The sequence below is a fragment of the Amphiprion ocellaris genome, chromosome 13 (assembly GCF_022539595.1).
Source record: "Amphiprion ocellaris isolate individual 3 ecotype Okinawa chromosome 13, ASM2253959v1, whole genome shotgun sequence".
Taxonomy (NCBI): domain Eukaryota; kingdom Metazoa; phylum Chordata; class Actinopteri; family Pomacentridae; genus Amphiprion; species Amphiprion ocellaris.
Genome location: NC_072778.1, coordinates 3113841 through 3126442, shown reverse-complemented (window position 1 = coordinate 3126442; position 12602 = coordinate 3113841). Strand labels below are relative to the sequence as shown.

Sequence of the window (12602 nt, the reverse complement as noted above, 5' to 3'; positions counted from 1 at the left end):
TTATATTATATTATATTATATTATATTATATTATATTATATTATATTATATTATATTATATTACAGGGTTCCAGCAGGGGGCAGTGTTGATCCGTTTCACTGTTTAACAGACGCAGCTGAAGAAGAATGAGTACGTGGACCAATGACAGCTGAGTGGAGACAACACTTCAGATGTTTGCGGGAACAGTTGGAGTGTTTTTGGGCTTTAAAGCGAGAGAAGAAACGTTTAAAGGACAATTTTCTACCTGTCAGCCCATAGTTTCAGAGAAACAGGTGAGTTTAACCTTGAACCGTCTCTCTGTTAGCTGCTAGTTAGCGTCCCAGCTAAAGCTAGGTACAAGAGTTCTGTCATCTAAGCTAGTTCTGGTTTTATAACACGTTAGTTCCTAGTGTTTTTTATTTCTTTGTGTCTCACTTAATCTGATATTTTCTAGCCAATCAATGTGTCTGTGTCCCTGTTATATACAGTGCTGCGATAAAGTATTTGCCCCGCTACAGATATCTTCTATTTGTCATATGTAAGTATTTCAGATCATCAATCTCATTTCAATATGAGACATCGATAATCCAAGAAAACACCAAATGCAGTTTTTAGATGATGATTTCATTTATTGAAGGAAAAATGCTGTCCAGCCGATCTTATCCTATGTAAAAAAGTAATTGCCCCCTTAGCAACCAATCTACCAAATACTTTTTCACAGCTCTGTTCTTATTTGTCGCCTCCTATGATCTGCGCAATGTTAAACATCAGATTGGTGATGTAGTTTTCTTATGAGTTTGTGGACAGTAACACTGTGTTCTCTCCTCTGTTTCAGTCACCATGAAGTTTACACCCCGTCCTGTCAGAAAATCTTCATTTAGCAGCTTCATCCTGACTATCGTCTTGTTGCTGCATTGCTGCCACATAACCAGCATTCTTGGCCAGAACGTGAGCTGCACTGGATAAAAATATGTTTTACTTTAACCAGATATCTTTGTTTTTCATAAAATATGCCAGCAGTCAGTTTATTAATGGAAAAACAAAATCATTGTCCTGTTTAAGTTCTGGTGTCAAGGTAACCCAGAGTTATATAATCTCTTGTGGGATAACATCAGCAACAAGGTGAAGATTCAAGCCACTGGATAGCAGCCTGGTTGTAGTTAAACTTTAATATTCATGGGAAGGTCGCCACATGTTGGAAACACAACTTTAAAATGAATCCCTTAAAAAAAAGTCACTGCCTGAACTCATTACTGCAGAAAAACAAAAACTGCACAAACACTGCTAAGAATGAGTTCCACTAAATATCAGAAAATTCACGGTGAAGTGAGTCACGATTGGGGAAATGAAAAGAGCCTGACTTGAATCACAGGACGATAGTCCAATGAAGCCTGCCTTGGCACTTATTGCTACCAAGGGACCAACCAGTTATTAGGTTTAGGGGGGCAATTACTTTTTCACAGGGGTAATATAGGTTTTCAATAAATCATTATTTAAAAACTGCATTTGGTGTTTTGTGGGTTATCTATGCCTAATAGTCAATGAACATAAATATTAGTTTGATCATCTGGAACGTTTACTCGTGAGAAATATGAAGAAATGGAAGATATCTGTAAGGAGCAAATACTTTATTACCTCACTGTATAATGTTACACCAGAATCAATTCACAATGTTGACTGTTACTGATCTCTACTAGTAACAGCTCCTCAGGTGGTGTTGTTCATACAGCCAGCTATAGTGGATTTAGAAGAGAGTTTACTGAACATCACTGATGAATGATATCAAAATCAATGCAATATTTTTTTTCTTTGCATGCTTTTTGTGTGTGTTCAGTCTGAAGGTGCCTTAACTGTGGTGGAGAACACAGAGGAAGGTGATGAAGAAGAGGAGGTGACAGTAGTTGATGATAACGATGAAGAAGATCTGGAAGTGGTCCAACCTACCGAGCAGTGGCAGACACTCAAACCAGGTAGATGAGATGCAGCTTTAGTGCAGCACTTCCTCTGATCCATAGAAACAAGGTGAACTGTATTATGATGCGGTGTTATGTGTAGCTAGTTCACAGGGACAGCTGGTTCAAATATCTTGATCGTCAATAACCCAAAGATACACTACTGTTCAAAAGTTTGGGGTCACCCAGACAATTTCCTGTTTTCCATGAAAACCCCCACTTTTATCCATGTGCTAACATAACTGCAGGGTTTTCTAATCATCTATGAGCCTTTCAACAGCATTAGCTAACACAATGTAGCATTAGAACACAGGAGTGATGGTTGCTGGAAATGGGCCCAAACTTTCAACAGTAGTGTATTCACTTTAGTGACTTAGAGGAGGAAAGAAAACAAAAAAATACTCACCTTCAGAAGCTGCAATCAGGGGATTTAGATTATAATACATGGATGATATTATTCTGAATAAGAGTAAATACAGTCCTGCACCTCTACTCTCTATTGTGTTGAGTACAATTTGTAATTTCTGTTTTATTTATCTGACATTGAAGTGCTAAAGAGTCTTCCTGCAGCTCTGTCACCAAAGCAGTTTTTCCACACTGTTAGAAAACAAACAAACATCTGTTTAGATACTTGTTGTGTTCTACAGACCAGGCAGTGCCACCTGGTTCCCATGTGAGGCTGAACCTACAGACAGGAGAGAGGGAGGTCCGACTGGGAGAAGAGCAGCTGAAGTACTGGACTCAGGAGCACAGGTATAGAAGGGAATACTACAAAACCAGTTCAACATGTCCAGACTTTGTGTTTTGACCCAGATATGCATCTAAGGATTAAATATAATTTTGTATTGAAGTGCATTTAGGTCTGACACTGTCCCATAATGAAGGAAATTACTTTAATTTGTGGCCAAATCAAAGTGAAACTAAAGTTACTGATTGAATATTCTCTGTAATAAATACCAGTAGGATAATCCATGTTCTAATCTCTACTTGCGTCTCTGTTCTGTAGCATTCCAAGGTATTTGTAAGAAGCTACAACCTGCAGTTTTTTCTCCGGAAATGTAAATGTTGGATTAGCTCCGGAACATGCAGAAGACAAATCATTGATATACAGATAGAAAAGAGGACGTCGGTACATAAACAAAGACCATTTTGTTGTCACAGATTGTGTGCGGTTCAAAGGGTATGATCCAGAGCAACAGAATACCTGAACAAAAATTAAAGCGATGCAGTTTAGAGAGTAGAATGCTGTGACACACACAACATCATTTCACTTTTCAGATTTCACTTTTCCGGTTTAAAAAAAAGTTGAATGACTTGACTTGACTTGAAAACCAAACTGCTCTGGATTTGGGGCGTTTAAAGCAGTGAAAGTCTGTGTTTGCAGGGAGAAGGAGGAGACCCAGTCCTCCTTCAGTCCAGATGAGCTAAAACGAGCCATGAAGAAGATAAAGGAGGATCTGAGCCTCTCTGGCAAAGACACAAGTCCTCAGGTAGCATCAGTCTACTCTCTAGGTCTGGTTTGGGAAATACTTTAATTACTGGGTGGCAGTTTTCAGAGGGATGAAAAGTCACAATACTAAGCTGAAAGAAAATGCAGATTTTCCATGAATATGACAACATATCTGTCATTTCACTTTGTAGGAGTCTGTGATATCTAAGTATCGTCCCCTGGAGGAGTTAAAGAAAGACATGGCTCAGCTGGACATGTTAGTTGAGACGGATGTTCAGGTCGGTTAAGTGGAACTTCAGTTTATGTCAGTTAAGTTGTTTTATTTAGGAAGCCCCAAACAAGTTTCTTTTGTTGTGTTTTTCTTTCCCCATCTTAGTTGTTGATTTTGGCCATCTCTCATGGCTAAGAGATGGCCAAAATTCTGATCTGATACCTTAAGCTTTCATTAAGCAGAACACCGTATACTGTGACAATTTACCATTCAGCAGTTGTCAGAAAGCAGCTTGATGTCTGTGGTGCTGATATCTGGACCGTATTTAGTGTCTGTGGTTTGTTCTAGATCATGAGGCGCCTGCTGGACCAGTTCAACAGCAGCAACTCCACTACAGAGCAGAGACTTGGCATCCTGCTGGAGCTGGAGTACATGGTACATCAGGTAACAGAGCATACTGTACGTTCAATATGGCTGCTGTGAACATGTTACCCTTTAGATGGGCTCAGACATTCAGGTTTATCACTCTGTGCATGTTGTTCTGTGTGTTCAGGTGGATAACGCTCAGAACCTGTGTTCAATGGGGGGTCTGCAGGTCGTTCTGGAAGGTCTGAACAGCTCTGACTTCAGGTTACAGGAAAACTCTGCCTTCGTCCTGGGATCTGCTGTGTCCAGGTACAACACAAACAACATTCCTCACGTTTCATATCAAAATACAATGTAGTTTACACCACCGTTCAAAAGTCCGGGGTCTCCCAGACAATTCCATGTTTTCCATGAAAACTCACACTTTTATCCATGTGCTAACATAACTGCACAAGGGTTTTCTAATCATCAATGAGCCTTTCAACACCATTAGCTAACACAATGTAGCATTAGAACACAGGAGTGATGGTTGCTGGAAATGTTCCTCTGTACCTCTATGGAGATATTCCATTAAAAATCAGCTGTTTCCAGCTACAATAGTCATTTACCACATTCACAATGTCTAGACTGGATTTATCATTCATTTAATGTTATCTACAATGAAAAAAACTGCTTTTCTTTCAAAAATAAAGACATATGTCAAAATTTCAGAAGCTCTATCTATCCTTGCTCTCGGTGTACATATATATATATATAATAATAATAATAATAATAATAACTTTATTTATAGAGCACCTTTCAAAACAAAGTTACAAAATGCTTTACAAAACACAAATACAGTAATAAACCCCAAACATGCAATACGACAATAGATAATTAGTATACAGTGCAATAGATTGACTAGTATGCAATACAAAATTACAAAAATAGGGAACAGATAATGTGATTGATAGCCATAGAGAGCAAGATGGGACTTTAAGAGAACTCTGGTAGGGGATCTCAGACGACCAACAGGCACATTGTAGATTGGCAAATCACAAATATAATTAGGAGTCTGACCATTCAGGGCTTTAAAAACAAGCAATAAAATCTTAAATCACTTCCAAAACTCACTGGGTGCCAGTGAAGGACAGTGAGGACTGGGGTAGTATGGGCACATCAACAACATTTTGTACTACCTGCAGCCTTTGGATGTTACGCTTGCTGATACCAGAATAAAGCGCATTACAGTAGTCAAGTCTGGAGGAGATGAAGGCATGATGACCTTTTCTAAGTCTGCTGAGGAAAGGAACGACCTGATCCTGGTTAACAGTTATGTAGAGCACTTTGGTGCACCTAACCTGCTGCTGTTGTTACTTCCAAATAGCTGGCTCTGTTCTGAATATAAAATCTTGTGTTTGTGTGTACATAGTTCACTTTTTTTTTGCATCAATGTCACTGTCAATTTTCTCACTGCTGTGTTTGTGTCCCGCAGTAACCCGGTGGTTCAGGTGAAAGCTGTGGAGAGTGGCGCTCTGCAGACGCTGTTGACCACTCTGGCTACCGTACAGCCGCTCAATGTCAAAAAGAAGGTATATACACACCCACATACACTAGAATTTACTTCCTTTAAGGTGCATAGAAACACACATGCTTCAGTTTTAGTGTTTTGTGTGTGACTGGCCTCCGTTTAGGTTCTGTTTGCAGTAGCCTCCCTCCTGCGTCACTTCCCCTACGCTCAGCATCACTTCCTGTCACATGGAGGGCTGCAGGTCCTGTCAGAGCTGTTCAGGGCTGATGGAGGCGGAGTTCTACGTACGCGCATCGTCACCATGCTGTATGACATGATCAGTGAGAAGGTACAGCAAACAACTAGTATTAAAAATGGATCTATACGTATTTTTCAGTATTTTCCAGTATGTATGAATGAAGAAGGACTGTAAGAGTTCTGTTGGATGTTGTTGAGATTACTTTTCAACTGATAATCTGCTGGTGTTCTCTGCTCCACCAGGAACTGATCTCCCAGGCGGGTTTGGACTCAGTTCTGGATGCCTCCCACGAGGAGCGGGTCCGTCAGTACTCCAAGGTGTCCCTGCAGGGGCATCTGTTAGAGAAGGGCTGGTGCAGTCTGGTTCCTCAGCTGCTGGAGTCCACTGAGCACGACTACAGAGAGAAGGTGGGACGCTTTATGTGTTGTAGACTAAGAGTAAGATGATGAACACAGATTATAAGCAGCTTTAATGCTAAATTACCAGGATTAACCAGACTGGATAAACAAATATACACCAATCAGGCATCACATTCTGACCACTGACAGGTGAAGTGAATAGCACTGATCATCTCTTCATCATGGCTCCTGTTAGTGGGTTGGATTTATTAGGCAGCAAGGGAACATTTTGTCCTCAAAGCTGATGTTAGAAGCAGGAAAAATGGGCAAATATGAGGATTTGAGGGAGTTTGACAAGACGACTGGGTCAGAGCATCTCCAGAAGTGCAGCTCTTGTGGGGTGTTCCTGGTCTGCAGTGGTCAGGATCTATCAAAGTGGTCCAAGGAAGGAACAGTGGAGAACTGGGGACAGGGTCATGGGTGGCCAAGGCTCAGTGATGTGGGGAGGAAGGCTGGTCCATGTGGTCCAGTCCAACAGACACGCTGCTGTTACTCATATTGCTGAAGAAGTTAATGCTGGTTCTGGTAGAAAGGTGTCAGAATACACAGAGCATCAGGTTGTTGTGTACAGAGCTGCATAGCTGCAGACCAATCAGGGTGTCTATGATGAACCCTGTGCATCAGAACTGGACCACAGAACAATGGAAGAAGGTGGTCTGGTCTGATGAATCATGTTTTCTTTTATAAAGAAGAAAAATACTCAAATCTTGCTGGTATTCCTCCTTGTTTAAACTATTCTTCTCCCAGCTGTGCATATCGTTGCACGTAAACAAAACGACTAAAAAATGCTCAAAATGATCCAAATTTCATCAAAAAGTAACCAAAACTGGGCGCCCGTATAGCTCAACGCGTTGAGCGGGCGATCCATGTATAGGGCTGGTCCCCGACGCAGTGGGCCCGGGTTCGATTCCCGCTCGCGGCCCTTTGCTGCATGTCTTCCCCCGACTCTTCTCCCCTGTTTCCTGTCTCTCTCTCACTGTGCCTATTAAATAAAGGCCAAAAAATTACTTAAAAAAAAAAAAAAAAAAAAAAAAAAAGTAACCAAAACTAGTCCAAAATGACAAAAACTCATCTACTATTCCTAAAAATTTGTCCAAAATCAGTCCAGAATTAGGTGAAATCTGTCCCAAATGACTAAAACTTGGTACAGTATTCCCTGATTGCTGTGGCCTCTCTCAGCCACAAAGCAAAAATGGTTCAGGAATGGTTTGAGGAGCACAACAACCAGTTTGAGGTGTTCTGGACAAACAAGTCCGATCCATGGAGGCCCCACCTCACAACCTCCAGAACTTAAAGGATCTGCTGCTAACATCTTGGTGTCAGATACCACAGCACACCTTGCTTTGGCAGGAAAGGGAGACCAACACAATATTAGACAGGTGGTCATAATGTTCTGCCTGGTTGGTGTACATATATAGTGCTTGAAGTAAGAGTCTTGTCCTAAGAGTTTGTTCGTCTTTTTCCAGGGTCTCCGAGCTTTGTTGGCGATGGCTCCTGTATGTTTGGATCAGTACCGTTCAGACAGCGCTCTGCTGGACTCTCTGCTCTCTCTCAAAGACCAGTACCAGGAAATGGTTCAGTCAGAAATGATTCTAGGGGAGGAGAACAGCTACTTTGCAGAGATTGTGGAACTAATAGATGCGCTGCAAGTAAAAATGAAATGAGCAGGAGATTGTACATGGATATTATATACTAATCCTTCACCACTCCTTAAGTGCATCAACAACCACAGACAGACAAAATGTTCAAACACGAGTAGCCTACTGCATGTGAATCAAGGATAAGGATCACATGTTTGAAGACTTCGAGCAGACCCTGTAGATGATCATTTTGAGCCTTATCATCTCCTCTGTCATCCTGTTTGTGACCTGGAGGTTTTGAAGGGTGTTGCAAGTTTTACGATGCATGTGGAGGAGAGAGGAGGCTTCCTGAAGGAGCTATGAGTGAGAATGCACAGGTGTATCCTCATATCTATTGCAGAAGTTTTGTTTGCACACATCACATTTAATTAATATCACTTTGAAACAACAGCGCTTCTCCACTTGCATCTCACTTGGGAGGAACTAAGATGTGAGATGGGAACTGAGGGTGTACAAAGTGAGAAATCAGAAGATTGGTACGACCGGCTAATTTCATTGGTGGCCTTTCAGCTTTTGCAGGAGTAAAGGGGATTAGGATAGATTTACCTTTTTTTCAAAAATTGTTGTGGGAATGTATTTTTACTTTGTGCTGATAATTTAAAAATAAATTATTTAAAAATTATATTCTGTTTATGTGTTTTGGAGCAAACTACACCACAATGAGTTGATATCTGATACAGCAAACATTGTACACTAACAACATATTAGATTTTCCTCTCAGTTGAACACAGTATGCTGCAATTAAACACTGCAACTTACAAAATGCTGTTAAAACACTACATTTTTTGTTTACTATTCTATTAGATTCAACACAAACAGTACATAAAGATCTTCAGTTTTTGTCGTACTAGTGTATCTATTTAGATTCTTTTATTCTGAAACGTCGCAAGGCGTGTTTCCTTTTAGGCGCTTTCATTCTGAAGGGTAACCGGCAGCGCAAGTGTTTACCGGAAATGAGCGTCTTGCGTCGCTCGTCGACGCTCCAAAACCATAGAACGATGTAAACAAGACAAAACAGCCGCCCTTAACTTATTGTGCCTTCGCCATGAATGGGCAGCGGCTTACAAAGGTCACCCGGAGCTCACAGCAGGAAAATCTGTCCTTTTAAAACGAGCAAGCAGCCGGTAAGAGTTCTGTGTTTACATTGAGTTAGCATGTAGAAGCTAATGAACGTTAGCCTTCAAATGACACTTCAGCCCAGTTGTTTTATTGTATGTAACTAGTTAAGTAATGAGTTTATCCCTGTTGCCTCACATAACCTCTCATTCTGGTGTATTAAACATAATGGAGCAACTGTGATTCTCCATAAAATTAAAGAGAATAAATTTTAAAGTTGCAGGCAATACAAGTGACAAGTAATAGCCAAGACTGACTGAAGGCTAAAAGATTAAATGTTGAAAAGTTTTCCTTTGACTACACACATGTAAAACATACAGAAACAAAAACTTTGACACCAAGATTTTCATTTTACTGTTGATCACCAAATTACTACAAACTGCTCATGTCAGTCAGCTGTATGGACTTCTTGGCAGTTTCTCCTACACTGCATTTGGTGTTGTGCTAAATTATATACGTGAAAAGTGGCAGAAATTTGAATTAAAAAAAATAAAAAAGACAGGCTTTGAAAAGATTGTTTTGATCTCTTGTCCCACATCTGGCCAGTAGCAGGCCCGGTTGTTGGTTTGGCAAATTTGCAGAAGCAATAAGAGCAGGGAATTTCAGAGGAAATAGTAGATTACACAAAGGTATACTCAATTTTTTTATATACAGTTTATCATAGTATAATGCAATGCGTGTTTTTTTCTTACACATCACTAGTATCAATTGTCTGATTTCAAAGTGGGAAAACAAATCTGTCTGTAATCATGCTAAACTGTATTTTTATTTCATTTTTCAAAATTGGAGTTATGAAAGTGCTATACAAAAAAGAGAAACAACAAAAGCAACAGTAAAACACTGAAAAGAATTAAAAATGCATCAATAACTCCTCAAAAAAGACATTGTCCTATACAAATGTCTGTCTGTCTCAATGGGTTTTTATAAAAACTTTTTTCAAACTGAGGCACTGACTGAGTGGTTTTGACAGTAAGAGAGTTTATTCCACAACATTGGAGCTAAAACAGTTAAAAAATGGACCAACTTTGTTCGAAAACCGGACTGTAGAACTTTTCACAACAACCGATTCTCTGGTTTGAAGGTCTAGGTGCAGAATAAGGGTTTAAAGCTCTGAGATCAGAATCAGAAATACTTTATTGCTCATGTTACAGTTGCTCCCATTCAAAGTCAGAAATATAAACAGTACAAAATATATCGAGACAGTGCAAAATATGAACTGAAAATATAAACATGAGTAGAATATATGTCCTAAAAATTAGAAACATAAGTAGAAACAGTATAAGCATAAATGTAAAATGTGCTTTTCTTAGGAAAATAAAGTGTGATATACAGTGTCATAAGTGGGGTGTTATTACATGTAGAGCATATAGAGATTGTAGAGATTTTGAACTAATCAACAGCATCATAAACTGAATCTACAAAGAACTGGGAGCCATTGTAATTTGACCAGGATGGGAGTAAAGTAACCCCACATTAATTCTTGCCATTGGCTGCTACTGCTTTGTGTTGATTGTTAGTGGTCCAAGCTGGAGAGTTGTGCTGTTAGAAATATGATCAGGACAAATAACCCAGACTTTAGTCTGATCTATATGACCTTAATCTTTCTAAGACAGCCACTTTAGGTTTTGGTTTTTGCGTACACCTCCACATCACCACCATAGATGACCTTTCAACAAGATCCTTCTACTTCACGTTGATGGAATTTTAAATAATATGTACATGTAAATATGTGTTTTGTGTTTCAGTAAACAGTGATGGAGTTGTCTCAGAGGGACCGGCTGTCGCAGCTGGTGGAGGAACTCACCACATCGGGACAGCCACAGCTCAACCAGGAGAAGATGAAGGAGGTCAAGAAGCTCTGCAAGTATGTATGGCATTTTAATGTACTGACTCAGAGTAGTTAGGTGTATATTAATGTGTGCGGGACTGATCACTGTCAACTGTGTCCTATATTTCTCTCAGAGTGTCTAATGACTGCATCGACCACGTGTACCACTCAGTGATGTCCCAGTTAAACCAAGAACACGCCGAGATCCGACTGTCTGCCTTCCAGATCGCCAGCGAGCTCTTCTCTAGATCGCACCACTTCAGGACGCTGATAGTCGACAACTTCCAGGTAAATCCACAGCTCTTAGGTATCTAAGTGTACACTACCATTCCAAAGTTTGGTTCACTTAGAAATGTCCTTATTTTTGAAAGGAAAGCAGTTTTTTTTCAATGCAGATAACATTAAATGAATCAGAAATCCAGTCTAGACATTGTTAATGTGGTAAATGACTATTCTAGCTGGAAACAGCTGATTTTTAATGGAATATCTCCATAGAGGTACAGAGGAACATTTCCAGCAACCATCACTCCTGTGTTCTAATGCTACATTGTGTTAGCTAATGGTGTTGAAAGGCTCATTGATGATTAGAAAACCCTTGTGCAGTTATGTTAGCACATGGATAAAAGTGTGAGTTTTCATAGAAAACATGAAGTCGTCTGGGTGACCGTAAACTTTTGAACGGTAGTGTATGTAAACAGGAAATTTTACTGTGTAATAGATGTTTTTCTCCAATTACTAGTGTTGTAAAACTTAAAAAATACAATCTCCCTGCTCTCTGAAACAGTTATTAAGGATTAGTCATACATTTATTAATGTGATATAGGCTATTTAAACATTCTAAGTAGGTCTGTAGTTTAAAATTTGGTTTAGACACTTACTATGAGGAAATTCTAACAATGAAGGCATAAAATATGAACAGTATGTAAGGGTTAACCCAAGTAAAAGTCAAACAAACTGTGTGTAAAAAAAGTATAGTTAGTATTGAAATAAGTTTTGCAATGACATGTTTCCCTATGTCCTCATCTCATGTTCCCCTCCTCCCTTTTCCTCCCCCTCCTCCCCCTGCAGGAATTCTTGGAGCTGACAGTAGAGACAGATTCAGAGCAGCCCCTCCCTCCTCCTAAGGAAGTAGCCAGGAAACTGAGGTCGCTGGCCATCCAGACCATCCAGTCATGGCAGGCGTCTTATGGTTCTGCTTATAAGAAGCTGGCTCTGGGATACCACTTCCTCAAACAGGTTAAGAAGGTGAGATATATATGGTCTGCTTTAAAGCCTAGGCTTGAATATAAACTAAAATCAATGTCCTCCGGAATTTTTCCAGAATTCAGAATCTTGTGGTTTTATTTCTTGGTTAAAATGAGACGTAATATTTGGGAATGATAAGACTGAATTTTCCCTCATTGTGCCAGTGCAGGAGTTTAACCTGGTGTCAGTGAATGTAGGTGCACTTGCAAAAGAAACGTTCAAAAAGGTGCAAATTGGTTTTATTTACAATAAAATCCAATGTTATGAGAGTATTACACAACAAATTGAACATGATAAAGTACAATGAAAACTGACTGATTAGAAACTCAGCATAATTTCTGCATTTTCAGTAGAAGCCGTCGCCGCTGCTGAGTCAATATAGGTTGTCCGTGTTAGTATGATGGTGCAATTTTGTGGCTTCTGGTTTTCTGAGACAAAAAAAAACGAGGCGTCCGTGTTTTCAGGTGGACTTTCAGGATGCTGAGGCCAGAACGGTAGCAGAGAGGAGGAGGGAGGAGGAGAGACAGAGGAAAATGCAGAGGATCTACAAGGAGAGGGTGGAGGCAGCAGCCAAAGACATGGAGGGTAAACATCACATCACATCATGAACTAATGGTGCTGAAAGTGATGAAGATAATAGTTTTTTTACTGTGAATTTCAGCAGATGT

At 39.9% G+C, this 12602-nt stretch overlaps 2 protein-coding genes across 4 annotated transcripts in view; both read left to right on the top strand.

Moving 5' to 3' along the window:
- Positions 1-118: 118 nt before the first annotated feature.
- On the top strand, positions 119-8367 carry sil1 (SIL1 nucleotide exchange factor). Of its 3 annotated transcripts, none has more exons than XM_055016313.1 (12): positions 135-273; positions 816-928; positions 1815-1950; positions 2580-2685; positions 3317-3422; positions 3574-3660; positions 3942-4037; positions 4189-4268; positions 5434-5530; positions 5633-5797; positions 5950-6114; positions 7572-8367. In XM_055016313.1, exons 2-12 carry the CDS (start codon positions 821-823, stop codon positions 7767-7769), a joined length of 1344 nt encoding a protein of 447 aa, XP_054872288.1. In that variant the 5' UTR covers positions 135-273; positions 816-820; the 3' UTR covers positions 7770-8367. The 3 variants fall into 3 exon arrangements, with proteins under 3 accessions (XP_023141431.2, XP_054872288.1, XP_023141430.2); XM_023285662.3 differs by having other exon boundaries at positions 4147-4268; XM_023285663.3 differs by lacking the exon at positions 816-928 and having other exon boundaries at positions 119-273; positions 4147-4268.
- Positions 8368-8681: 314 nt separating this feature from the next.
- Positions 8682-12602, top strand: part of uvssa (UV-stimulated scaffold protein A) — a 36035-nt gene continuing 32114 nt past the window's right edge. The window contains exons 1-5 of the mRNA XM_023285656.3: positions 8682-8869; positions 10607-10725; positions 10824-10977; positions 11758-11934; positions 12399-12519. Of these exons, the coding sequence (XP_023141424.2) occupies positions 10616-10725; positions 10824-10977; positions 11758-11934; positions 12399-12519 (562 nt within the window). The 5' untranslated portion in view covers positions 8682-8869; positions 10607-10615. The remainder of the gene's footprint in view (positions 8870-10606; positions 10726-10823; positions 10978-11757; positions 11935-12398; positions 12520-12602) is intronic.

Excerpts from the sequence above, each read along its gene's own strand:
- sil1 (XM_023285662.3), top strand. The coding sequence starts at position 821 with ATGAAGTTTACACCCCGTCCTGTCAGAAAATCTTCATTTAGCAGCTTC. Across the intron at positions 1,951-2,579 it reads GTGGCAGACACTCAAACCAG|ACCAGGCAGTGCCACCTGGT; the intron begins GTAGATGAGATG and ends TGTGTTCTACAG. Across the intron at positions 5,531-5,632 it reads CGCTCAATGTCAAAAAGAAG|GTTCTGTTTGCAGTAGCCTC; the intron begins GTATATACACAC and ends GCCTCCGTTTAG.